Genomic DNA, 26,609 nt, shown 5'->3' with positions numbered 1-26,609 from the left:
TGCTAACTGCTCCGGGTGTGTGTTCACTGCTTTGTGCGTGCACTTTGGATAGGTTAAATGCGGGGCACGAATTCTGAGAATGGGTCACCATACTTGGCTCTATGTCACGTCACTTTCAAGTAAATAGCAAACAATACAAGATGCATATTTCAAATCCTTGTTGATGAACTAAATATCTTACAGTAATACAAAATACAATTGACACATTAAAAAATAAACTAATTACCTAACTTATGTAATTGATATAACATCTATAACATTTGCTATAGAACTCCTGGTGATTCCAGCTAACCCATTGCTTCATCACAACTTCTCTATACAGCTGGTCTCATCAACCATTACTCCTTCGAGGACAGCTAGAAACCTAGGAGTTGTGATGGATCATCAGTTAAGCTTCACAGACCACATTGCTACAACTACCCGGTCCTGCAGGTTTGCCTTATACAACATTAGGAAGATTAGACCCTTCCTGTCAGAGCAAGCAACCCAACTTCTTGTCCAAGCTCTTGTTCTCTCCAGACTGGACTATTGTAATGCTCTCCTGGCGGGCCTTCCTGCATGTACTGTCAAGCCTCTGCAATTGATTCAGAATGCAGCAGCGAGGGTTGTCTTCAATGAGCCAAAGAAAGCTCACGTTACTCCGCTCCTCATCAGGTTACACTGGCTACCAGTAGCTGCTCGCATCAAATTCAAGGTACTGATGCTAGCCTACAAGACGACCACTGGCACGGCACCAACTTACCTAAACTCATTGGTTAAATCTTATGTGCCCTCCAGAAGTTTGCGCTCTGCAAGTGATCGACGCCTTGTGGTACCATCCCAAAGAAGTTCAAAATCACTCTCAAGGACCTTTTCCTGGACTGTCCCCAGCTGGTGGAATGACCTCCCAATCTCAATTCGTACAGCTGAGTCTTTACTCATTTTCAAGAAACAGCTAAAGACTCATCTTTTTCGCCTGCACTTAACCAACTAACACTAGCACTTTTCCTTTTCTTGTCTTTTAATTAAAAAAAAAAAAAAAAAAAAAAAAAAAAAAAAACCTACCTATGCGTTCTATACTAGACTAACTGAGACTTGTCATGGCACTTGTATACTGTTGTTGTTCTCTTGTTGACCTGACTGCTTCTGTTGTTCTCATTTGTAAGTCGCTTTGGATAAAAGCGTCTGCTAAATGATTAAATGTAAATGTAAATGTAAATCTACTTCCTGACGAAATACAAAGCAGTGATGAAATAACCTTTTCTATTATATGTACAATAAATACTGTAGCACATTGTACACATTCAAACTCATAACTCTCGGATTGATTTGTAGCCAAGTACTTCTTAAATGTACTGTATTCGTGCATAACAGCTGCCTAGGGAAGGCAGAGAAAGCCATTTGTCAGGTGACTAAGAAACTTCTCTAGAAAATTACAAATACCAATTAAGGCTGCAAGCAGCTTAGAAAGGGCCCTTGCACTTGGAGCAACGGTGGGCAATATGAAGTAAATTTAAAGCGTAGCGTATCAGACCCGAACCAGACAAATTAAAGAGTCGATCAGGAGCACTGAAACAAGAGGAGCCGAATTCCTCAGAAAGGCAACAGGATGTTGTAAATCAATTCCTAGTGCCACAAATCAGAAGCAAGATAACCAACCAACCAACTCTTTCACAGAACAGCTTTCAATAATAACACCATTAGAACAATTATTGACAATTTCAATTCGGAGAAGAGATTGTCAAATTTGGGGCAAGTAATCGAGATGCAATGCCGGCCATCACATGTAAACCCATGAGAGTAATAAACAATATCCTTGGAATGACTCCCCCCCCCACCTAGCAGAACCAGACTGAAATTCCTAAGGGGACCTTTTAACCTCTGGGGCCTCATTTATAAACGTTGCGTACGCACAAAAGAAGGCGTACGCCACTCTCTACGCAATAATTGATATTTATAAAAAGCAAACTTGACGGGAAAATGTGCGGTCCTTCACCTAAGCTCTGACCCAGGCGGACGCACAAAAACGGGTGAAATGAGAAATGGCGACACCGTTGGCAGATGGAAGAAACATGTGAAAGTGAAAGTGAAAATGACAATAGTGCCTCTCATAAATAACATGAAGACTTCACAAAGCAAGTCTTACAATTAACAGCCTACACGAACACTGATGATCGATCAGCAGTGAAACAAACAAAAAAAATCTGACGAAAATTACAACAGAAATTCAAATGAACACATATTTGCAAAAAGAAAAGTGAAATATGTTCTGCAATAATATTGGCATGTTGTGCAATTCATCCTAATAAATAATATAGTTAACAGAACTAAATAATGTACAAAACTGATATTCTCGCCAATGTGTCCGTCTGGCGGAGCAGATATAGATGCAATTAGATAGACAGATAGATAGATAATTAAGGAGATAGATAGATAGATAGATAGATAGATAGATAGATAGATAGATAGATAGATAGATAGATAGATAGATGTATTAAATGTCCACTGGGGAAAGTTGTTTTCATAGTAAAACATTTCTTCATAAGCTACGGAATTATGGTATGCCTATAGTATGCCCATGCATATGCCTTTAGTTTGTTTTATTTTTGATAAAACAATGTATGGCGTATGTCTCAACCATTCAGAAAGCAACAAGAAATTACATTTGCGCTGAACAATTTCCCATTTCCACGTCGATTATTACCGACATCTATAGCTTGTCAGATGCAATTAAATGGATGGAAATAAAATGCCCCATCACAATGCGTAATGACGCACAATGGCTGATCTTGCGCTCTTAGAAGATGTGGCAAATGGAAGGATTCGGAGTGAACGCATCTTTAGACAGCAAGAAGACTTGCTGGCAAACGAGGACGAGTGGCTTATGAGCCGGTTCCGACTTCCTCGAGCCGTCCTGTTGGACCTCTGTGGGCTTTTGGGCCCGGCGTTACAGAGGAGCACTCGGAGGAACCACGCCGTGCCAGTCCCACTTCAAGTCCTAACAACACTAGGATTCCTGGCGATTGGCACTTTTCAGAGGGAATTGGCTGACAGGTCAGGAATATCTCAGCTGACCCTTAGCCGGGTAATGCCAGACGTGTTAAAAGGCATAATAGCTTCGTCCCATGATTCCATAAAGTTTCCATACACGGCGGGTGAACAGGCAAACAAGAAAGCTCAATTTGCAGCTATGTATGGTTTCCCAAATGTCATCGGTGCTATTGACTGCACTCATGTTGCCATAAGGGCACCGAACGTTAATGAAAATGCTTTCATTAATAGAAAGCATTTTCATTCAATCAATGTCCAAATTATTTGTGATGCAGACATGTTGCTCACTAATGTAGTAGCTCGGTGGCCTGGGTCAACCCATGACTCATTTATTTTAAGACACAGCAGTGTTGGACGCAGACTCGAGGCTGGTGCTATACGTGATGGCTGGCTTCTAGGTACGTTTGATTATAGACATTCACATTTTAATGTACTTCAATGTCTTAACCCTTTCACTATCCTTGCAGGGGACAGTGGATATCCCCTCGAACAGTGGCTGCTTACACCTTTCCTCAACCCACATAGTGCAGAGGAAAGGCACTACAACATGTGCCACAGCCGAGCTCGCGCTATAGTGGAGCGCACCATCGGCCTGTTTAAGGGCAGATGGCGCTGCCTCGACTGCACTGGAGGGAGGTTACTGTACACGCCTGAAAAGGTGTGCCAAATCGTGCTGGCATGTGCTGTGCTACACAATGTGGCACAGCTTAAAAACATGCCTCTACCTCCTGGCGCCGATTGCTGTGTTGGCGGCGACCCTGGACCACATCCCCAGGCATTTGAGCAAAATGCTGCTGCTGTGCGCCAACGTTTGGAAGTGATGCGTCGCTTGTAAAGAACAACAAAAGGTGTGGAAAATATTATTTATTCAAGAATTCCCTCATCGTGCAGTTTATTTCAGTCAGTGCAGTCTTGATTTCGCCCAACTCCTTGGCCACCTCTCTGATTGAACTAATGATTTCCCTCTGCATTTCAAGGACTGCATCGGTGAGGACACGTCCACTGCTGGAGGGTTGAGAGCCGCGTGCCGTGGAGACGCTGGGTCCAGACGGCTGCTCAGCTGCAGCATCATAACCACTGGCCCCGCTGGAACACCCAGCAACTGAAATAAAATTGTTCTATATCAATAAACTGTAATTGTGTAGCCTGCATACATGTGAATTGACTGCATTCATTTTACTTATTTCTCTTACCTGTGTCACCCGGTGCATCTGGCGCGTCAGTGTCCCCCTCCGCCTCAGTCACCACTCCACTTAATAGGGATTCCCCAATAATTGCCGCCAGTCTCTCATCAAGAGGGGTCAGCTCCGGTGTCCCCTTTCCCCCACCCGTGGCAGACAGACGTTTTTTTGCCTCGACTTTGATGTCCGACCATTTCTTTTTTATTTCGGCCACGGTCCGAGGTTGTGAGGCTACAGCATTTACGGCGTCTGCCACCGTTTGCAACTCAAGTGCCTTTTTGGCATTAGTAATGCCCACACTGTGCCCTCCAAACAACATTTTTCTCCTCTTTTCCACCTCGCCAACGATAACTTCTACTTCACATTGAGTGAAGTTACGTTTTTTTGATTTCCTCTCTGTGTTTGCCATGATTTCGCAATCAATGAATATTAACTTGTGGGCGTTTCACGGACAATTTATGGGCAACTATGGGCGTGTCATGAAGCCGCAAAAGCTGCGCTACATTTAGAATTGATTGTGATTTATTAAGGGAAAAATGCGTAGGATGTGCGTGCGCACGGTTTTATAAATCCGAATATTTCTGTTCGTACGCACGTCCTATGTTTCATCCGTACACCACTTCTGTACAAACTTCTCATTTATAAATGAGGCCCCTGGTCTCCACAGAACATCTTTATGTCAGAGAATGGCACAGGAAATGAAAGCTTAGCATAAGTTCTGCCAGGAAGACTCAATTGTTAGCGTCACCTATTACCTTCTTAATTGTCCAATCACATTCTAATAATAGAAGTATAAACAACCTGTGCTTACACTTGTCTGAGTTTGCAGATGCTGAACGCTTCACTCACCACCACCCACCCCTCCATCACCAATATGGTTTCCTCTATCACCAGTAACAAAGCTTCTTCTCTCCATCTTTCTTACCACCGCAGGATGTTCTTCCCCTCCAACCACCCCACCACCAACAGGATGGTTCCTCCTAAAACCTCACGGGGGTCGGCTGTGCCCCTGCCTTAATCTTCAGGCTGTAAATACTGAATCCGTACCCTCGGACTGCTAGTTATGGATGGGGCCTACGCCAAATACTACCATATATATATATATATATATATATATATATAGCTTGCTGGGTTATTAATAAATGGATGATTGTTACAATATCTTCTCCGAGTCTTTCTGGTAGAACTGTCTTTTATAGTGAATTAAATGAACTCAAAATGTCGATTGTCGATTTTTTTAATGTCAGTCGATTGCTTAACTCCTTATTCATATGTAACCCACACATTTGACAACCATGTTTATAATCACTTATTGTGTATGTCTTTTAATTAGTATTGGATAGCTTAAGGATTCATATTCATGTTTAATCTGCTTGCTTGAAACATTCCTGACCATCAGTTATTTGTCAAATGTATCATATTCTTGTTATAGGAATCATGTCCAAAATTATACCCTGCAAGAGCGGGACAATTTGGACCACGTGCTTGATAAGATAACATGATTTATGATACCCCGAGCAAAGACAATATCTAATTGGTCAAGACAACATTTGAGGTCTAACCAAAATCAAATTTTGCTTTTGGCTTTTAGCTTGTGTTTAGCTTTTGCTCCTAGTCATGACTTTTAGTGTTCTTTGAGCGCAGTTTAGCCTGCACGTCTGCTGCTACTTACTTATCTCTTTTCTCAATATGGAGTTGGGTTAAACAAACAGCACGGTCAAACAAACAGCACGCCTCACAGAGAAATGTGCACTGTCGGTGTTGACCTGCTTAAATTCATTGAATTCATTCATTTGGCGGTCCCAGTAGATCTTTTTCGGAGGCTCCTGGGGTATATGGCAGATGCAGTGGCACTTATAGGGCTATTGCATTTGAGATCTCTTTAGAATTGGTTCATGGCCGAGTCCTGAGTTGGGTGTGGCAGCATGGCACTAAGTGGGTCCAAGTTACACCAGCTTGTCACCAAACCTTCACTCCGTTGTCAGATCTTACGTGTCTCTGGTTTACACAGATGGCTCCATCACTGGTTGGTGGGCCACATACAACAGGCGCTCAGTGTCTGGGGTTTGGACGGGCCCCAATCTCCACTGGTTTATCAATTTCCTAGAGATGTTAGCAGTGAATTTTGCCTTGAACCGTCTCAAAATGTGCTTATGAGGCAAGCAAGTGCTTGTTTGAATGGACAACGCAGCGACCGTTGTGTACATCAACCGACAAGGTGGTCTTCGCTCCTGTCACATGACGGAACTTACCCCCCACCTCCTTCTTTGGAGTTGGAATGTTCTGAGTTCACTTCATGCCATTCACATTCCGGGCCTGTGCAACCATATGGCTGACGAGCTGTCTTGAGGTACGCTCCCGGGAGAGTGGTGACTCCATCCCCAGATGGTCCAGCTGATTTAGAGATGTTTCAGAGCCGCTCAGGTAAGCCTGTTTGGCTCTCCAGAAACCTCTCACTGCCAGTTGTTCTGGCACACAGCTGGCCACAGGGCCTGCGCAAGTATGCGTTTCCCCCAGTAAACCTTCTCACACAGACATTGTGCAAGGTGAAGGAAGACAAGGAGCCGGTCTTGCTTGTGGCGCCGTATTGGCCCACTCAGACCTGGTTCCCCAAACTAGTGCTCCTCACAACAGACCCTCCCTGGCGGATTCCTCTGAGGAAGAATCTACTGACTCAGAGATGTGGCACTCTGTGGCACCTGCGTCCAGACCTCTAAAAACTTCATGTCTGTTCCCTGGATGGGACACGGAAGTTCTTGGTGACCTACCCCAAGAGGTAGTAGACACCATCACTTTGGCAAGAGCATCGTCTACAAGACACACTTACACCTTGAAGTGGAACCTGTTCATTGAGTGGTGTTCTTCTCATCGAGAAGACCCCTGGAGATGCCCTGTCAGGGTCATGCTTAATTTTTTCAGCAAGGGTTGGAACGATGGCTGTCTTCCTCCACCCTTAAAGTCTATGTCGCTGCGATTGCTGCTAACTATTACCCCCCGTGGAAGGGAAGTTGTTAGATGAGCATGACCTGGTCATCAAGTTCATTGGGGGGGCCAGAAGATTAAATCTTCCCCGGCCCCCCTCCATACCCTTTTGGGACCTGTCTCTAGTGCCTAAAATACCACAGTAGGCCCCATTTGAGCCTTTGCATTCACTTGAGCTAAAGTTTTTTTCATTAAAAAACTCTACTCCTGCTTGCACTTGCCTCAATCAAGAGGGTATGGGACCTGCACGCATTTTCAGTTGACGATGCCCCGGCCTAGCTATGTGCCCAAGGTTCCCACTACACCCTCCAGGGATCAGGTGGTGAACCTGCAAGCGCTCCCCCCAGAGGAGGCAGATCCATCCCTAGCTTTGCTCTGTCCTGTCCTGGCCTTGAGATGCTACATAGACCGGACAGAAAGCTTTAGGACCTCAGACCAGCTCTTTGTCTGTTACAGAGGCTGGCATAAGGGGCAGGCCATCTCTAAATAGAGGATGGCCCACTGGATTGTGGATGCCATCGCCCTGGCTTATCAGGCACAGGGCGTGCCCTGCCCACTGAGGTTGCGAGCTCACTCTATTAGAAGTGTTGAATACTCTTGGGTGCTGGCTCGTGGCGCCTTGCTGACAGATATTTGTAGACTTGTGGGTTGGGCGACCCCCAACACATTTGCTAGATACTATAGCTCTCATGTAGAGCCTGTATCCTCCTGTGTTCTCACCTCAATTGGGTAGAGACACTGAGAGGCCCCGTTATTGTTGGCTTGCAAAAACTATTTCACAGTGTCCATACTGTAGACCCTGTTGAGCTCCTCCATCCCCCCGGAACGTCCGGTGCCAGGCCTTCACTCAATGAATTCTAGAGAACTGGTAGAAGAGTCGGTTCCATATGTGAGACCTTAGTGGATCCCATATGTTTAAACTCCATAGTATAGCCTCAGAGCCCCTGTTTCCCCATCAGAATTCTGCCATTTCCAAGAGGTTTACAGTCACCTCCAATTTTCCATGTATACCTAAAAGGATGTCCATATGTGTATTTGCTTCTGAAACCTCCTTCAGGAAGGATGAGGTTTCGGAGCATCCCTGTTCCAAATGGAACAGGTTTTCCCAGTGTTATCCAATCTCACTGAGTGGGTAGTGCTACGATAATGTTGAATGGTCTTTTTGCTGCGAGCGCTGGCCTATACCAAAAAGGGGCACAGGGCACTGGAAGAGGCAGCATCCATTGCGTTTTGGTAGAGGATCTCACTTGACGTTGACAGTGAACAACTACAAGGGAACATCTCAGATACGTTTGTAAACCCCATTGCCTGAAGGAGGGAATAGAAACGTCACGTCCTGTCGCCACGGCTGCCGTACCACCGCTGAGCCTTTGCACCTGCTACCTTTTTATTCTCATGCTGTGATCAGCTAGAGAAGCTGGATGCAATAATTGCATGCCAATGTGCATTGGCTCGTTTAGATTGCTCGTTACACTCAGAGTAGATTGGTCTCTCGAAGCGAGAATCCAATTCGTCGGTCAACGTAACGTCTCCATTCTCTCCTTCGGGGAACAAGGGTTACATATTTAACCGAGACGTTTTGAATTGTAGAATTAGTACGGACTGGTATACTGTTTTCTATGCAGGTTTTGTGTGTCATATGCGGCTAAAGATTGATTATGACAAAAGATAATATGCTTTCAACTAAAATATTTAGTTTTGACTTTTTTTTTCTTAGGTGCAGATCTCAGGCTTTTACTTTGGTAAAGTTGGTGCTTAGTTTTGAGAATGTGTTTAAATGTGTGAGAGTGGGAACTTTTTTAATGAATTTTGTATTAACAATATATATATATTAGGGGTGTCGTGATATACCGGTATTGACGATAACCATGATATTCAAAGCAACAATTATCGATATCGTGTTAATTTCGTGTGTGACGATATACCGCAATATTTAAAAGGAACAGTTCTCTTATGATAAGACCACATGTAAATACTCCAGCGCCAAGTACCTGGTTGAGGTCCCAGGTGGCAGTACTGTGCCTTAACGCTGACACTGTCACTCAAGAAGAAGACGCAGTGCTCACAGCTACTTCGAGGAGAGCCGTGTTCATCAGAGTAAGTTGACATTATTTTACTAGTCATAGACTGGGAAATATTATATTAACCTATTAACAGAGGCTTTCTGTGATCATATACTTAAGTAAAGGGTGAATATTTTAATAAGTACTGCGTTTTCCTTCACTTGTCTTAGTTTTTTTATTTGCAATAAATCGCTTGTGTGTAGTAACACTTCACACAAGCGTAGTAGTAACATCTTTGTTCAAATCTATTAACAGTTACATGATTAAAACTGATCTTGAAAAACTGAGCGACCACATTTCTACATTAAACTCTGTAAAATGTTAAGTTAGTTTCAGTGCCATGCACTTAATGCCTCATCTGCGGTCATTCTTCAAAAAGGTTCATTAGTTAATTACATAAGTAAACATATATAAATAACATAATGAACAATATTTTCACCGCATTTATTCATCTTACTTCATGTTAATTTCAGCATTTACTTACACAAGTTGTGTTTGTAAACATTAGTGCACTGTGAACTGACATGAACAATGAACGACTCTATTTTTATTAACATTAACAAAGATTAATAAATTGTGTAATAAATGTATTGTTCACTGTTAATTCATGTTAGTTAATAAATGACATCTTAATGTAAAGTGTTACCATTAACATTTATTCATCATACTGTTGAACTTGACAGTATTTTCTCTCTTGTTATTTCATAGGAGCTTCAAAGAAGACGGAGAAAGCCAGAGTCTTGTGCCCTGTGTTTATCAGTATCCTTATGCTCGTTGAGTGAAAAAGAAAAACTCAATAAACAATCAAAAAATCATTTGACTGATACCCCCCCCCCCCCCCACAAGGTTTCTATAGATATCACGATATATCGATACCGTGAATCCTTATGGCCACAATAACCGTGATATGAAAAATCTAATATCGTGACAGCCCTAATATATATATATATATATATATATATATATATATATATATGCAGTAAAAATAATAATTTTAGATTTTGTGTTTTGTACTAACCAAGCATTTCCTTAAAGAGTTTTGCAAAGCAATAATAATAATAACTATATTAAAAAAAAAAATTATTTAGGTTTTTATATTTGAATATTTTATTACTGTAGAAATGTAGCACATTGCTCTTCAGTTTGAACTTAAGTTTAATTGTCATGTCTGTTTTGGGTTTTGGTTCATGTTTATGTCATGTTTTTTTTTATTATTTGGATAATAAAAATATATTTTTTTTATTATTTTTTTATTATTTAGTTTTGTTTACTCATGTAATTCTCTTTTCAGTCAAGTAATCTTGTATTTAAGCCCTCTTGTTTGCCAAGTTTTATGGATCCTCCTCTGGCTTGATGGAGACAGAAGCCGAGGAGTCAAGGAAGTTAAACATGTAGCCCTGTCTGAAGCAAAGGCTCTGTTTGGGTGGGGGAGGATGAGGGAACTGGGGTAGTGGTTAGAGTCTCTGGAATGCGCTTACAGAATGTGGAGGTAATGCACAAGGTTTGGTGTGCATTAAACAATAAACAGAAGAAGAAGTTGTTACCCTCCACCTCCATGGTCTCTGAGATTTTTTAGTTCTTGCTAGACAGAGCTAGGTAGATTACTTATAAATTGTAGTATGTTATTGTTTGCAGATTATGTGATGAAAACTGCAGTTATTAACGTAATCTAGGTTACTCATTTTAAGTAATGTATTCTACTTTTTTGATTACTTTTTTAAACATAGCATTAAACTTACCATATTGATATAAAAAAAATATCAAAGTGAAAGAGATATATTCCATTTTGTTAATATCAATGTCATGAAAATGCATTAAACATTACATTAAACCAGGGTTTCCCAAACTGGGCTTAATGTAAGAATTGCAGTGGGTTCGTGAGTTCATAAAAAGCTAATAAAATCACAAAAAAGTAAAATAAAATTAATTACAAAACTTGAACACTGAAAAATGTAAATGTTACCATTAACCAAGATCAGAAAACTTCCTAGTTTAAAAAAAATATAATTTATTTTATGGGGTTTGGTTGACAAAAACATTTAGTAATCCCTGCATTGTATCAACATACATTAATAAGTGTGAAAACAAAAATAACATTAAATGTCTTCCAGGTTTGAAATAATTTTGTCCTGGCTTCCACAATGAACAGTTACTGAAGGTCACTAGATATGATGATGATATAGTGTTTTACAGCTATATATCACCAGTGTTCAGTAACTTGCATAATTATTTGTTTCATACTGTCACAATACCTTGCGGGAAGGAACAAAGGAGCCTTCGATAAACTAAACTGTAATTTATTATATCCAACACACAGGTGAAATCCACACTTGGAAGGGAAGGAAGACACACATACACAACTGATAGACCCGACAGAGACAGAATGCTAGGACTAGGACTTAAATACTAGACAAAACAAGGAACACTGGGAGGAACATGAGCACAGAATAACTAATTAGACAAAACAAGACCAGGAACAGAAAAAATCATATATGGGCAGGAAACATGGGAGAAACTGGGTAACGAGAATGTGGGGAGGGAAAATACAGCACAAAACAGTCCATGATCCTGACTGTTACCATAACTCAATTGGGGAAGGGGCTCTGGTAACCATGGCGGAGAAGGCAGAGGAAGGAGCCAGGGAGACAACATGAGGAACCAGGGTGGACCAGATAAAGGGAGGAGCCAGGGAGACGTTAAGAGGGATTTGGAGGATGCGGTGCCAGATGGAACCCAGGCCACAGCAATAATGTCGACCCACTGTGGAGCCGATGGAGGGAGGAGCCTTGGAGGAGGAAGGGCTGACAACTCCAGAGGACCAACCAACGGCTGATAATGGAAAGGTGGCAGGTCTGTAAACAAGTCAGTTACATTTCCTCCATTTTGCATTCTCCCAAATCCCTTTTCAGCTCACCCTCAGCCACAGTGCAGGGGGTGAAACTCCCTTCCACGCTCTATCTGTCCTCAGCTTTCTCCTTCATGGAGGGCACTGTAGTCATTAAAATTGTGAACTGGATGAAGTCAACTGCATACTCCAATAGAGAAAGGTCTTTGTGGGAAAGGGAGGTGAACTATGCAGCGAGGGAATCCATGGGGAACATCGGGAACAATACAGTTTGTAAAATGATTGATGTGTCTGTTGCTTCCCCTTTCCTGATTTGTTTGTTGAAATTATGTTGTTTTGTTGAATTAAGAAAATTAAAAAAAGTTGATCACAAAAAAATAAATAAAAAAATACACTGAATGGAAAATGGAAAACAAACAGAGGGGAGACGTAGAATTAACTGTACTTTATACAGTCTTCTTTCACGATACACTGCCAGAAGGAACGAAGGAGCTGTAGATAAACGAAACTGCCATTTATTAAATCCAACACACACAAGGACAGCCATCAAGGATGTCATCACATGCAACCCATGATCTCTCCTCAGGGCCAGATCCTTTCCGATCCACAAGATACTCCAGGTGACCACCTCATCGCCGGTGGTCCAGGGTGGTGTTGATTTGATAAATGAGTTGTTGTTCGAGAATCTCGGGAGGAGGAAGAGGGACGTCAGGCTTGCCAGGTTGTGTATGAGGTGAGACCAACAGGTTGGTGAATGGTATGAGGAAGGTAACATGAAAGGTAGGTGCTATGCAATAGTGAGAAGAAAGCTTGAGTCGGTAAGTGATTTTGTTTATCTTCCTCCTAATGGTGAATGGATCTATGTAGCAGGGACTCAACTTACAACTAGGCCATGGCAGTAGGAATGCAGGTATCTCCCAATCTCTTGGATTTTGCACTCAGTATATCCATTGGTTTGGGGATGATATCCAGATGATAAGATGATGGAAATTATGAGGAGTTTGAAGAAGGTTCGCCAGAACCTGGTAATGAACTGTGGCCTATGGTATGACACAATGTCTTTGGGCAGTCCAGAGTTTCGGAAGACATGTTGAAAGAGTTGCTCTGCAGTCTCGGAGGCGGTGGGTACTACCTTCAGAGGTATGAGTTCGTAGGCCTTTGAACCTGTCCACGACCACCAGAATACAGTGTAGCATTTGGACAAATCAGACACACAACTATTTGTTATATTTAACAAATAATATCTAACCAAAGGATCTATGGACCCTTCTCCCGAAATGCAACTAACACTTTAAAAAGGCAGAACAGGACTCTGGTTCCATAGCAACCGAATCTGATAACACTAGTTTTATGGCTCAAAGGAATGCGGGCAAAACAACTCTTAACTCAAGTCTCGCTAAAACGGACACATAAAGCCCATAAAAAGGGACTCTTTTCTAATAAGTTCATAAGAAAACTTATCTTTGAATGAACACACATATCCTTCAGGTCATCATGTATAATATTGCTGTTCTTGTATATTGTCTGTTGAATTTGAAATTTAGTTCCTCTAGTTTTTTTCAGAAGGCAGACACACTCTGTCAGTTTAAATCTAGATTAAAGACTCATCTCTTTAACTTGCCATACACATAATACACTATCGCATTTCTATAATTCAAATCTCTTAAAGGATTGTTAGGCTGCATTAATTAGGTCAACCAGAACTGGGAACTAAATCAGAAGAAGAATGGCATCTACACTAATATTAGTCTCTTTCATTCTTATTCCGAGGTCACCATAGCCATACAGATCCAGTCTTTATCCAGATAAGATGGTAACTGTCACCACCTAGATCCAGTCTACATCCAGATCAGATGGTGGATCACCCTAGAGGCCTTAATGTCAGCAGAGACCATGTCAACTAGATGCTCCCCAGAGACATATTCCCTGCGAAGACCAAATCATCTAGACGACAATTATTGCAAGACCACGGGTCCTTTGCACCTGTGTTGCAGCCTGGAATTAAACCATGCCATGCTGATTTCATCAGGCCAGAGGATAACCAGAGGATAACTAGCTGCTCTGCTGGGGGTGCAGATGACTTCGGAACTTTTTCAATTATCACTCCACTGTAAGATCTCACCATTGTTCCACTTCATGTTCTGAGAATGTTGAGTTAGCCAAGGGCATCCCAGGATGATGTCGGCAGTTGAACCCTACAGTACCAGAAAGGAGATGGGGACCCGATGTAGACAACTGATGCAAAACGTGATGGTGGGTGAGTAATACTGGATCCTGTCTCATCCTGTCCCAGGATGGTGTGAATGTTTAACCCTTGTGCATTGTTCAAATTCACTACCCTTTCGTTATGTTTGGGATGAAAACATCCACTCAATTAAACTGCTGTAAAAATGTATCAGATTCATATTTTGTTTTCATTTTTTTTTTTGCATAAATCTGTTAATCAACTTCAGTCCTGATCAAAACTTCCAAATGTTTTTTTTTTAAATCCAAGATTTTAACTCTTTAATTGCCAAGTTCATAAATGATGTCACTGATTTGGGGGAAAACACACAAAATGACTTATTTTCAATATAAAAGTAATTGTGGCTGGCTTTTTTTTCATGTTTTATAACAGTCTTGGGAATGTCAAAGATTAGTAGCAACATTGGTTTGATGCATTTTTAGTTTTTGTGCAGCATTAGATTTACATTTTCCCCCCTCATTTGTTGTTGGTGGCTGTTTTTGCCCCATTGACTTCCATTATAATTACATTTTTTGATTGCAAAGCCATGACACCATATAATCATGCATTCTTGATTGTTTGTGGTTTTCCCTTTTGGGAAGAGGTAAAATTAGTTATTTTTACAGTTGATCACTAGGTGGGACCATTAACCCTTTAGATAGGCCTGTGCAAAAAAAGGCTTAGTTTCTGGCTTGTATATGGAGTTATATGGAGTATAACAGCAAATTATAGTGTTTGTATGTGTGTGAGATTCTTGATTGTTAGTGGTTTTCCCTGTTGGGAAGAGGTACCATTTGTTACTTTTACAGTTGATCACTAGGTGGGACCATTTACCCTTTAGATAGGCCTGTGCAAAAAAAAGCTTAGTTTCTGACTTGTATTTGAAGCTATATGGCGTATAACAAGCATGTTATATTGTGTGTGAATGTGTGTGTGTGAGAAAGAGAGAGAGTGTGTGAGAGAGACCTTTGCGCACTTACCTTGATGTATTTGAGAAAATCAAAATGTACACCTCAGCCCTCAGAACTACATGGAGTAAACAAAAGTGTATTTATGCACCTGCTGCCTTTTAATGGTGGTGATAAGTATAGACTAAACAAAAGCAAAGTACGTGGATTTAAACACTTGCATGCCATCGTGCTGGTCATTTGATGGTTAGAAGAGCAGCAAGCAACACGAGAAAGGGCTTGAATTGTACCAAAGTTTTAAAAATTATTATGCAGCTTGACCCCTCCAGTGAGCTGCAGCTTATTTGAAGTTGGTATTGCATTTTGGTTCATAATACATTGTTCATAAATTTAATGCAAAGTAGATTTTTTTACAGGATTTTAAGGTTTTAAACTGGCTTTACCATCAAGAAAAGACGAGGATTTCACAAATATGCATAATCACACTTCTTTTTTATTGTTTACTCCATGTAGTTATGAGAGCTGAGGTGCATATTTGGATTTTTTCAGATATATTAAGGTAAGTGCACAAAGGTCTCTCTCACACCCTCTCTTTCTCTCTCTCTCTCTCTCTCTCTCTCACACACACACACACACACACACACACACACACACACACACACACACACACACACACACTATAATTTGTTGTTATACTCCATATAACTCCATATACAAGCCAGGAACTAAGCCTTTTTTTGCACATGCCTATCTAAAGGGTTAATGGTCCCACCTAGTGATCAACTGTAAAAAAAAAAAAAAAAAAAAAATTGTACCTCTTCCCAAAAGGGAAAACCACAAACAATCAAGAATGCATGATTATATGGTGTCATGGCTTTGCAATCAAAAAATTTAATTATAATGGAAGTCAATGGGGCAAAAACAGCCACCAACAACAAATGAGGGAGAAAAAATTAAAATCTAATGCTGCACAAAAACTAACAATGCATCAAAGCCAATCTTGTTACTAATCTTTGACATGCCCAAGACTGTGATAAAAGGTAAAAAAATATCCAGTCCACAATCACTTTTTATATTGAAAATATGTAATTTTGTGTGTGTGTTTTTTTCAAAATCAGTGACATTATTTATGAACTTGGTAATTAAAGATTTAAAATCTTGGATTTTTTTGTAAACATTTGGTAGTTTTGATCAGGACTGAGGTTGATTAATAGATTTATGCAAAAAAAAAAAAATTGAAAAAAATATTTATCTGATACATTTTTACAGCAGTTTAATTTAGTGGATGTTTTCATCCACGAACATGACGAAAGGGTAGTATGAACATCAGAACTGTAGTATGGGATAAAGGAGTGACCATAGGTTGCAAATGAAGAGTACTCACCACTAGGAATGGTGGACAGAAAGGACAGGTAGACATCAGATGTACTGTTGCTCCTCAGTACAGACAGAGACCGTTATTGATTCTCCATTGATGCTCCAATCGAGTGAGGCGGTAAGTACTGGGAGGGCTTGAGACTTTAATACCACGACTGAGGAGAGACCCTTGAGCAAGGCACCAACTGCTCCCTGGATGCCGCAGCAAAAATGGAAGCCCACTCCTCCAGGTGTGTGTTTACTTGGATGGGTTAAATACAGATCACAAATTCTCAGTATGGGACACCATACTTGTCTACACATCACATGACTAAAAAAAGTGTTCAGAATTGTAGAGCATGGTCACTCACAGTGGATTGACCTTGGTGTAACGGGAAGAGTTGATCATGGATGGACAGTTAATTGTCTGTCTGGCCAAAAACCTACTTGAAGTGGGTGACAAAAGCAGTTAGCAAATTGGTTATCAGGCAAGAGTGAAATTCTGTTTTTGGCCCGATCGCTTGAGAATATTTGTGGCTGCATCTCAAAGAAGAGTGAACACTGAAGAAGGAATCCGCTGCATTCCTAGTGCATAGATAGTGAAGGAAAGGTGGTGAGAGGTTGAAAGGCAGCAAAATGGAAGCTCGGCTAAAGTGTTCATCTCAGTGTTGTGCTGCCTGTTGGTCTGTTCTTCTGTCAGCAAAAAGAAGGAGACAAAACGGTTAAATTGTGTCACTCAGAGTTTTATTATGGCTCAGGGAGAGGAGCAAGTGACGATCAGAGGTGAGATAGAGGTACAGGTAACTTGAGTTGAGACTTAGCTGAGCAGTAACTGAAGGTTTCTTTGCAAGGTGAGATTGAGACAACATACAGGCAGGATGGCAGATGATGATGATAGATGATTGGGATGGATTCAATAATCAGGTAGGTAGAACAGGTAAGTAGCCATGTAAGTACGCTAGTGAAAAACAGACACTGAGGTTGTGATGGGTAAATGAAATCATACTCTGATTGATGACCAAGGTTTTACAAATGCTAGAAATATGGGTTTCAAAGGAAAAATTGCTATTAAATAGCACACCTAGGTTCCTAAATGATGATGATAAATTAACAGAGCAGCCATTACTTTAGTCAATTATTAAAGTATTACATAGGTTACATAGACTGATTTATTCATTTTTAAGTATTTGGGATTTTAAGAAAAAGTGGAAAATGTGCTGAGTGTTCATTGCATCCAAGTGAAATTAGCAAAGCAGTTAGACTGAATTTACACTTGTTTTAAAAGCGGAGCCAGGCAGGTTGCACGCGTGCGACAAGTCTCATCCATATTGCCAGATGTGCTCGTGGAGACCTGTGGTGCGGATCAGCATGCAAGTATAACCGAACATTACGAGGCAGGCTGCGTGTGTGCGGCGAGTTAAAATTGCTCCTCCGTGAGACATGGCAGAGACAGGCGAGTATGAGAAGCTGTGAGTGCGGTATTCTGAATTGGGAATAGCGAACATGAATTATAAACTTCTATCAAATTAGAATCTGTAGGGGAGATAACGCTGATGTACTAATAAAAACATATATAGAATATATATTTTATTCTCCAGGACTAAAAGCAGAACCAATAAGGGAGCTCATGAAATGTGTTGTGACACAGCTCTTGTAAATAAACGTTATCTTTTTTGTTTGGTGTCTATCATTTCGAAGCAAAGTTATCTCATATTACATAATTTTTTCTTTAGTATTAATTCGCCTAATTATTGACCCTGCAGACGCCATACATCACACACACACACACACACATACAAACACAATCTCTCTCTCTCTCTCTCTCTCTCCCACTTTCCTTTCTAAAATCGTAATTGTGATTCGATTTCGATTAATCGCACAGCCCTAGTGGAATAGTAACAATTATCTGTAACACTTTACAGTAAGGGAATACAAATTACCATGAATTAATGCATAAACTAATGTGTAAATTATGAATTACTTCATACATTAATATCTCATGAATAATCAGGAAATAACATGAGTTCATAGTCTTTCATTCATGACTTCATGGATGAACACCACCTCATTAAGACATTAAGTAAGGTGAGTACATCATCATGATTTATGATTTATTACACATGATCATGATGTTTTCTTTGTTCACAACAAAACAAGGTCTTTATTATACATTGTGGATAAAGGTATGCTTATGGTAGATTATACAAAAAAAGCATTATTTTGTGCATGTAAGACTACTTGAATTATTTAAGGAATAAAAAAATAAAAAAATACACATTAACTCACATATCACGTGCATTCTGTTAACATCCAAATACAGTAGTCATCATTAACAAAGCATTAGCTTCTCATGACTAAATCATGTTTGTGGCCCTTTAAAGGGTTAGTTCACTGAAAAATGAAAATTATGTCATTAATGACTCATCCTCATGTCGTTCCAAACCCGTAAGACCTCCGTTCATCTTCGGAACAAAGTTTAAGATATTTTAGATTTAGTCCGAGAGCTTTCTGTCCCTCCATTGAAAACGTATGTATGGTATACTGTCCATGTCCAGAAAGGTAAAAAAACATCTTCAAAGTAGTCCATGTCAAGTCAAGTCAAGTCACCTTTATTTATATAGCGCTTTAAACAAAATACATTGCGTCAAAGCAACTGAACAACATTCATAAGGAAAATAGTGTGTCAATACTGCAAAATGACAGTTAAAGGCAGTTTAGCATTGAATTCAGTGATGTCATCTCTGTTTAAATAGTGTCTGTTCATTTATTTGCAATAAAGTCAACGATATAAGTGTAGATGAAGTGACCCCAACTAAGTAAGCCAGAGGCGACGGCGGCAAGGAACCTAAACTCCATCTGTGACAGAATGGAGAAAAAAACCTTGGGAGAAACCAGGCTCAGTTGGAGGGCCAGTTCTCCTCTGACCAGACAAAACCAGCAGTTTAATTCCAGTCTGCAGCAAAGTCAGATTGTGCAGAATAATCATCTTTTTCCTGTGGTATTGTCCTGGTGGTCATCTGAGACAAGGTCTTTACAGGGGATCTGTATCTGGAGCTCTAGTTGTCCTGGTCTCCGCTGTCTTTCCGAGGTCCTTTCTAGGTGCCAATCGACCATCTGGTCTGGATACGTACTGGATCCGGGGTGACTAAGTGGTGAAGTAGGCAGCAGGAGAGCATGACACAGGAACTGCGGTGAGAGAGCCGTGAAGGTGAGTGGTGAAGTCCGTGGAAGTTGAAGAGTGGATGGGGTTTCGAGACAAGACAATCCAGTGATGAGAAGAACATGAAACAGGAACGAGAGATTCAGGAAGTAACACTTAGGACTGCATACAACGCTCTGACAAACACAAGACGAAAGACAGGGCAATAAGTAGGGAATGGGTAAAGAGAAGCAGCTGGTGATAATGAACAATTAACGGAGACACCCACATGAAACAATCAGTGCTGACGCAAGACACAAACTCACTCCACCCACATAGTGCAAAACCAAAGGCCACGGTTTACCAACCATGACAGTACCCTCCCCTCTAGGAACGCCTCCTGGAGTTCCCAGACGGCCCTACCTGTCGATTGTAATCATCAATCAGGGATTGATCCAGTATGTCCCTAGCAGGTACCCAACTCCTCTCTTCCGGACCGTAACCCTCCCAGTCCACCAAGTACTGGAATCCTCGTCCCCGCCGCCTCGAGTCCAGAATGCGATTAACCGAATAGGTGGGTTCCCCATCTACGAGTCACGGCGGTGGGGGAACTGGGGTGGGCGGGTTAATTTGTGAATAAAACACGGGCTTAATTTTGGATACATGGAAGGCGGGATCCATGAATCCTCCTGTACGCCGGAGGTAGTTTGAGGTGGACTGTCACCAGACTAATGATGTTGGTGACAGGGATGGGCCAATAAATTTGGGAGCTAACTTATTTGAAACGGAACGGAGCGGAATGTTGTTAGTAGAAAGCCACACTTTTTGACACACGTCATATACGGGAGGCTTTGACCAGTGGCGATCGGCCTTGGCTTTGGTGCGTGCCCTCACGTGGAGCAGAGTCTCTTGGGCAAAAGCGTGAGCAGAGGGGACCACAACTTCAGATTCCAGACTAGGAAAAACAGGTGGCTGGTAACCTATGCTACACTGAAACAGAGAGAGGCCCGTGACTGACACTGGTAACGACATATGAGCGTACTCAACCATAGAGAGTTGTTGGCTCCAGGAAGAAGGATTCTTGGAGACTTAACATCACAATGTTCTCTCTAAATCTTGGCTGGCCCGTTCAGACTGACCATTGCTCTGTGGGTGATAACCCAAAGACAGACTAACCGTCGCTCCTAACAATTTACAAAACTCTTTCAAAAATTTTGAAAAAAAAAGGTGATCCCCTGTCAGAAACCACGTCTACCGGGAGGCCATGTAACCGAAAGACGTGATCAATAACACTGACCACTGTCTCCTTGGCTGAAGGTAATTTGGGCAAGGGAATGAAATGTGCCGCCTTCGAGAATCGGTCCACTACGGTCAAAACGACCATCATGCCATTAGAGGGTGGGAGGGCGGTAACAAAATCTAGAGCCATGTGGGACCAGGGTCTCGAAGGGATATATTTATTTATTATATTATATTTATTACACATGATCATGATGTTTTCTTTGTTCACAACAAAACAAGGTCTTTATTATACATTGTGGATAAAGGTATGCTTATGGTAGATTATACAAAAAAAGCATTATTTTGTGCATGTAAGACTACTTGAATTATTTAAGGAATAAAAAAAATAAAAAAATCCACATTAACTCATTAACTCACATATCACGTGCATTCTGTTAACATCCAAATACAGTAGTCATCATTAACAAAGCATTAGCTTCTCATGACTAAATCATGTTTGTGGCCCTTTAAAGGGTTAGTTCACTGAAAAATGAAAATTATGTAATTAATGACTCATCCTCATGTCGTTCCAAACCCGTAAGACCTCCGTTCATCTTCGGAACAAAGTTTAAGATATTTTAGATTTAGTCCGAGAGCTTTCTGTCCCTCCATTGAAAACGTATGTATGGTATATTGTCCATGTCCAGAAAGGTAAAAAAAACATCTTCAAAGTAGTCCATGTCAAGTCAAGTCAAGTCACCTTTATTTATATAGCGCTTTAAACAAAATACATTGCGTCAAAGCAACTGAACAACATTCATAAGGAAAATAGTGTGTCAATACTGCAAAATTACAGTTAAAGGCAGTTTATCATTGAATTCAGTGATGTCATCTCTGTTCAGTTTAAATAGTGTATGTTCATTTATTTGCAATCAAGTCAACGATATAGGTGTAGATGAAGTGACCCCAACTAAGTAAGCCAGAGGCGACGGCGGCAAGGAACCTAAACTCCATCTGTGACAGAATGGAGAAAAAAACCTTGGGAGAAACCAGGCTCAGTTGGGGGGCCAGTTCTCCTCTGACCAGACAAAACCAGCAGTTTAATTCCAGTCTGCAGCAAAGTCAGATTGTGCAGAAGAATCATCTTTTTCCTGTGGTATTGTCCTGGTGGTCATCTGAGACAAGGTCTTTACAGGGGATCTGTATCTGGAGCTCTAGTTGTCCTGGTCTCCGCTGTCTTTCCGAGGTCCTTTCTAGGTGCCAATCGACCATCTGGTCTGGATACGTACTGGATCCGGGGTGACTAAGTGGTGAAGTAGGCAGCAGGAGAGCATGACACAGGAACTGCGGTGAGAGAGCCGTGAAGGTGAGTGGTGAAGTCCGTGGAAGTTGAAGAGTGGATGGGGTTTCGAGACAATCCAGTGATGAGAAGAACATGAAACAGGAACGAGAGAATCAGGAAGTAACACTTAGGACTGCATACAACGCTCTGACAAACACAAGACGAAAGACAGGGCAATAAGTAGGGAATGGGTAAAGAGAAGCAGCTGGTGATAATGAACAATTAACGGAGACGCCCACATGAAACAATCAGTGCTGACGCAAGACACAAACTCACTCCACCCACATAGTGCAAAACCAAAGGCCACGGTTTACCAACCATGACAGTACCCTCCCCTCTAGGAACGCCTCCTGGAGTTCCCAGACGGCCCTACCTGTCGATTGTAATCATCAATCAGGGATTGATCCAGTATGTCCCTAGCAGGTACCCAACTCCTCTCCTCCGGACCGTAACCCTCCCAGTCCACCAAGTACTGGAATCCTCGTCCCCTCCGCCTCGAGTCCAGAATGTGATTAACCAAATAGGTGGGTTCCCCATCTACAAGTCACGGCGGTGGGGGAACTGGGGTGGGCGGGTTAATTTGTGAATAAAACACGGGCTTAATTTTGGATACATGGAAGGCGGGATCCATGAATCCTCCTGTACGCCGGAGGTAGTTTGAGGTGGACTGTCACCAGACTAATGATGTTGGTGACAGGGACGGGCCAATAAATTTGGGAGCTAACTTTTTCTGAAACGGAACGGAGCGGAATGTTGTTAGTAGAAAGCCACACTTTTTGACACACGTCATATACGGGAGGCTTCGACCAGTGGCGATCGGCCTTGGCTTTGGTGCGTGCCCTCACGTGGAGCAGAGTCTCTTGGGCAAAAGCGTGAGCAGAGGGGACCACAACTTCAGATTCCAGACTAGGAAAAACAGGTGGCTGGTAACCTATGCTACACTGAAACAGAGAGAGACCCGTGACTGACACTGGTAATGATTTATGAGCGTACTCAACCATAGAGAGTTGTTGGCTCCAGGAAGAAGGATTCTTGGAGACTTAACATCACAATGTTCTCTCTAAATCTTGGCTGGCCCGTTCAGACTGACCATAGGCCATGTTGACAGGACCGGGCTAATATGGTCATACTTCCTGGTTCTAGTAAGAACTCTTGCTGCTGCATTTTGGAATAGCTGTAGTTTGTTTACTAAGCGTGCAGAACAACCACCCAATAAAGCATTACTATAATCTAACCTTGAGGTCATAAATGCATGGATTAATATTTCTGCATTTGACATTGAGAGCATAGGCCATAATTTAGATATATTTTTGAGATGGAAAAATGCAGTTTTACAAATGCTAGAAACGTGGCTTTCTAAGGAAAGATTGCTATCTAATAGCACACATAGGTTCCTAACTGATGACGAAGAATTGACAGAGCAGCCATCAAGTCTTAGACAGTGTTCTAGGTTATTACATGCAGAGTTTTTAGGTCCTATAATTAACACCTCTGTTTTTTTTAGAATTTAGCAGTGAGATATCTCCCAAGGGTAACATATAAAGCGTGAAGATTAGCGGCCCTAGTACTGAGCCTTGAGGTACTCCATACTCCTGAAACGTGTTGTCTAACCCCAATAGAGTTCAGAATGTCTATAAATGCTGATCCCAGTGCATCTTTTTCATTTTCACCATGGATATTAAAATCACCAACTATTAAAACTTTATCTGCAGCCAGATCTAACTCGGATGTAAAATCAGCAAACTCTTTAATAAAGTCTGTATGGTGCCCTGGTGGCCTATACAGTAGCCAGTACAAAAATCACAGGGGATTTATCATTATCATTTGTTTCTCTGGATAATGTTATATAAAGCACCATTACTTTAAACGAGTTATACTTGATGCCTGCCCTCTGAGAAATACTGAAAACGTTGTTATAAATTGAAGCAACACATCCCCCTTTGCCTTTTAGACGCGGCTCGTGTTTATAACAGTAATCTGGGGGGGTGGACATATTTTAAAATAATGTAATCATCAGGTTTTAGCCATGTTTCTGTCAAACAGAGCACATCTAGATGATGATCAGTGATCATATTATTTACAAAAAGTGTTTTCGTAGAAAGGGATCTGATATTCAATAAGCCAAGCTTTACCATTTGTTTATCCGTATTGCATCTGTTTTTTGTTTGTTGAACCTCAATTAAATTTTTACTCTTAACTTTGTTTGGACATTTTTTGTATTTTCTAGCACCTATAAAGGACTTCTACATCCCTGAAAGACAGCAGAGACCAGGACAACTAGATCCCCTGTAAATACCTTGTCTCAGATGACCAACAGGACAAGACCACAGGAAACAGATGATTCTTCTGCACAATCTGACTTTGCTGCAGCCTGGAATTGAACTACTGGTTTCGTCTGGTCAGAGGAGAACTGGCCCCCCAACTGAGCCTGGTTTCTCCCAAGGTTTTTTCTCTATTCTGTCACATATGGAGTTTCGGTTCCTTGCCGCTGTCGCCTCTGGCTTGCTTAGTTGGGGTCACTTCATCTACAGTGATATCGTTGACTTGATTGCAAATAAATGCACAGACAGTATTTAAACTGAACAGAGATGACATCACTGAATTCAATGAACTGCCTTTAACTGTCATTTTGCATTATTGACACACTATTTTCCTAATGAATGTTGTTCAGTTGTTCTGACACAATGTATTTTGTTTAAAGCGCTATATAAGTAAAGGTGACTTGACTTACCAAGACAGAACTACTTCCAGCAAACCCATCGTTTCATCATAATTTCACCATCAAGTTAGGCGCATCAACCATAACTCCTTCAAAAACAGCTAGAAGCCTTGGAGTTATGATTGATGATCAGCTGACTTTCTCAGACCACATTGCTAAAACGGTCCAATCCTGCAGATTTGCTTTTTTCAACAACAAGAACATCAAGCCTTTTCTTTCGGAGGATGCTGCACAACTCCTTGTTCAAGCTCTTTTTAAAAAAGCCACATTAAAATAGTTAACAGCTTAAGTCATTTGTGGATTAATGCTTATTGGAGACGCGAACTGTTTCAAACGATTCAGTTCGATTTGGTGAACTGGTTTAAGAAGATCCGGTTACATCGAGTGATTCGTTCACAAACAGGATACCACTAAACTGCAGTTTTTTTTTATCGTGCTCAAAACAGACCCGGAAGAGAAAACAATGCTGAATAAATTCATAGTCTTTGCTATGCTTAAAAAATTTTTAACTGACCCTCTGATGTCACATGCCACTCTTCTCTCTAGAAATATGGCAAATAGTCTTAGTGTTTATACTTGACTAACTGGGGCCCAGGTCAGGAAGCAGACAGACTGGCTAAACCGACAGTCTGCTAGCTGCCTCACGTCACAAAGGTCAGCTAATTCTCAGCACTTAGAGACTCTTTCACCTTGATATCACACTATAGAGACTGTGTCTGTTCCCTGAACTAGACAATACAAAAAACGTCCAAACCAAGTTAAGATTAACAATTTAATTGAGGTTCAACAAATAAAAAACAGATGCAATACGGATAAACAAATGATAAAGCTTGGCTTATTGAATATCAGATCCCTTTCTACGAAAACACTTTTTGTAAATAATATGATCATTAATCATAATCTAGATGTGCTCTGTTTGACAGAAACATGGCTAAAACCTGGTGATTACATTATTTTAAAAGAGTCCACCCCCCAAGATTACTGTTATAAACATGAGCCACGTCTAAAAGGCAAAGGGGGAGGTGTTGCTTCAATTTATAACAACGTTTTCAGGATTTCTCAGAGGGCAGTCTTCAAGTATAACTCGTTTGAAGTAATAATTCTTCATATAACATTATCCAGAGAAACAAATTTTTATGATAAATCCCGTTATGTTTGTACTGGCTACTGTATACAAGCCACCAGGGCAACATACAGACTTTATTAAAGAGTTTGGTAATTTTACATCCGAGTTAGTTCTGGCTGCAGATAATAGTTGGTGATTTTACTATCCATGTTGATAATAAAAAAGATGCATTGGGATCAGCATTTATAGACATTCTGAACTCTATTGGGGTTAGACAACACGTTTCAGGACCTACTCATTGTCGAAATCATACTCTAGATTTAATACTGTCACATGGAATTGATGTAGATAGTGTTGAAATTATGCAGCCAAGTGATGATATCTCAGATCATCATTTAGTTTTGAGCAAACTTCATATAGCCAAAATTGTAAATTCTACTTCTTGTTACAAGCATGGAAGAACCATCACTTCTACCACAAAAGACTGTTTTTTACGTTATCTTCCTGATGTATCCAAATTCCTTAGCATAGCC

General features: G+C 41.0%; 2 protein-coding genes across 2 annotated transcripts in view; both read right to left on the bottom strand.

The window, feature by feature from the left end:
- plxdc1 (plexin domain containing 1) overlaps positions 1 to 26,609 on the bottom strand; it is a 304,601-nt gene that overhangs the window by 92,661 nt on the left and 185,331 nt on the right. The gene's annotated exons all lie outside the window — the stretch shown is intronic.
- Positions 3,891 to 4,620, bottom strand: LOC132120907 (nuclear apoptosis-inducing factor 1-like). The gene is made up of 2 exons (XM_059530130.1): positions 4,224 to 4,620; positions 3,891 to 4,132 (listed from the first exon to the last, which is right to left on the bottom strand). The coding sequence occupies exons 1-2, from the start codon at positions 4,618 to 4,620 to the stop codon at positions 3,891 to 3,893; spliced, it is 639 nt and encodes a 212-aa protein (XP_059386113.1).

This window comes from Carassius carassius, chromosome 39 (genome assembly GCF_963082965.1).
Source record: "Carassius carassius chromosome 39, fCarCar2.1, whole genome shotgun sequence".
NCBI lineage: Eukaryota > Metazoa > Chordata > Actinopteri > Cypriniformes > Cyprinidae > Carassius > Carassius carassius.
This window is presented reverse-complemented; position numbering and strand designations above follow the sequence as displayed.

Coding starts and splice junctions, on each gene's coding strand:
- LOC132120907 (XM_059530130.1), bottom strand. CDS start 4,620: ATGGCAAACACAGAGAGGAAATCAAAAAAACGTAACTTCACTCAATGT. Junction 4,133..4,223: donor AGATGCACCGGGTGACACAG/GTAAGAGAAATA, acceptor ATTTTATTTCAG/TTGCTGGGTGTTCCAGCGGG.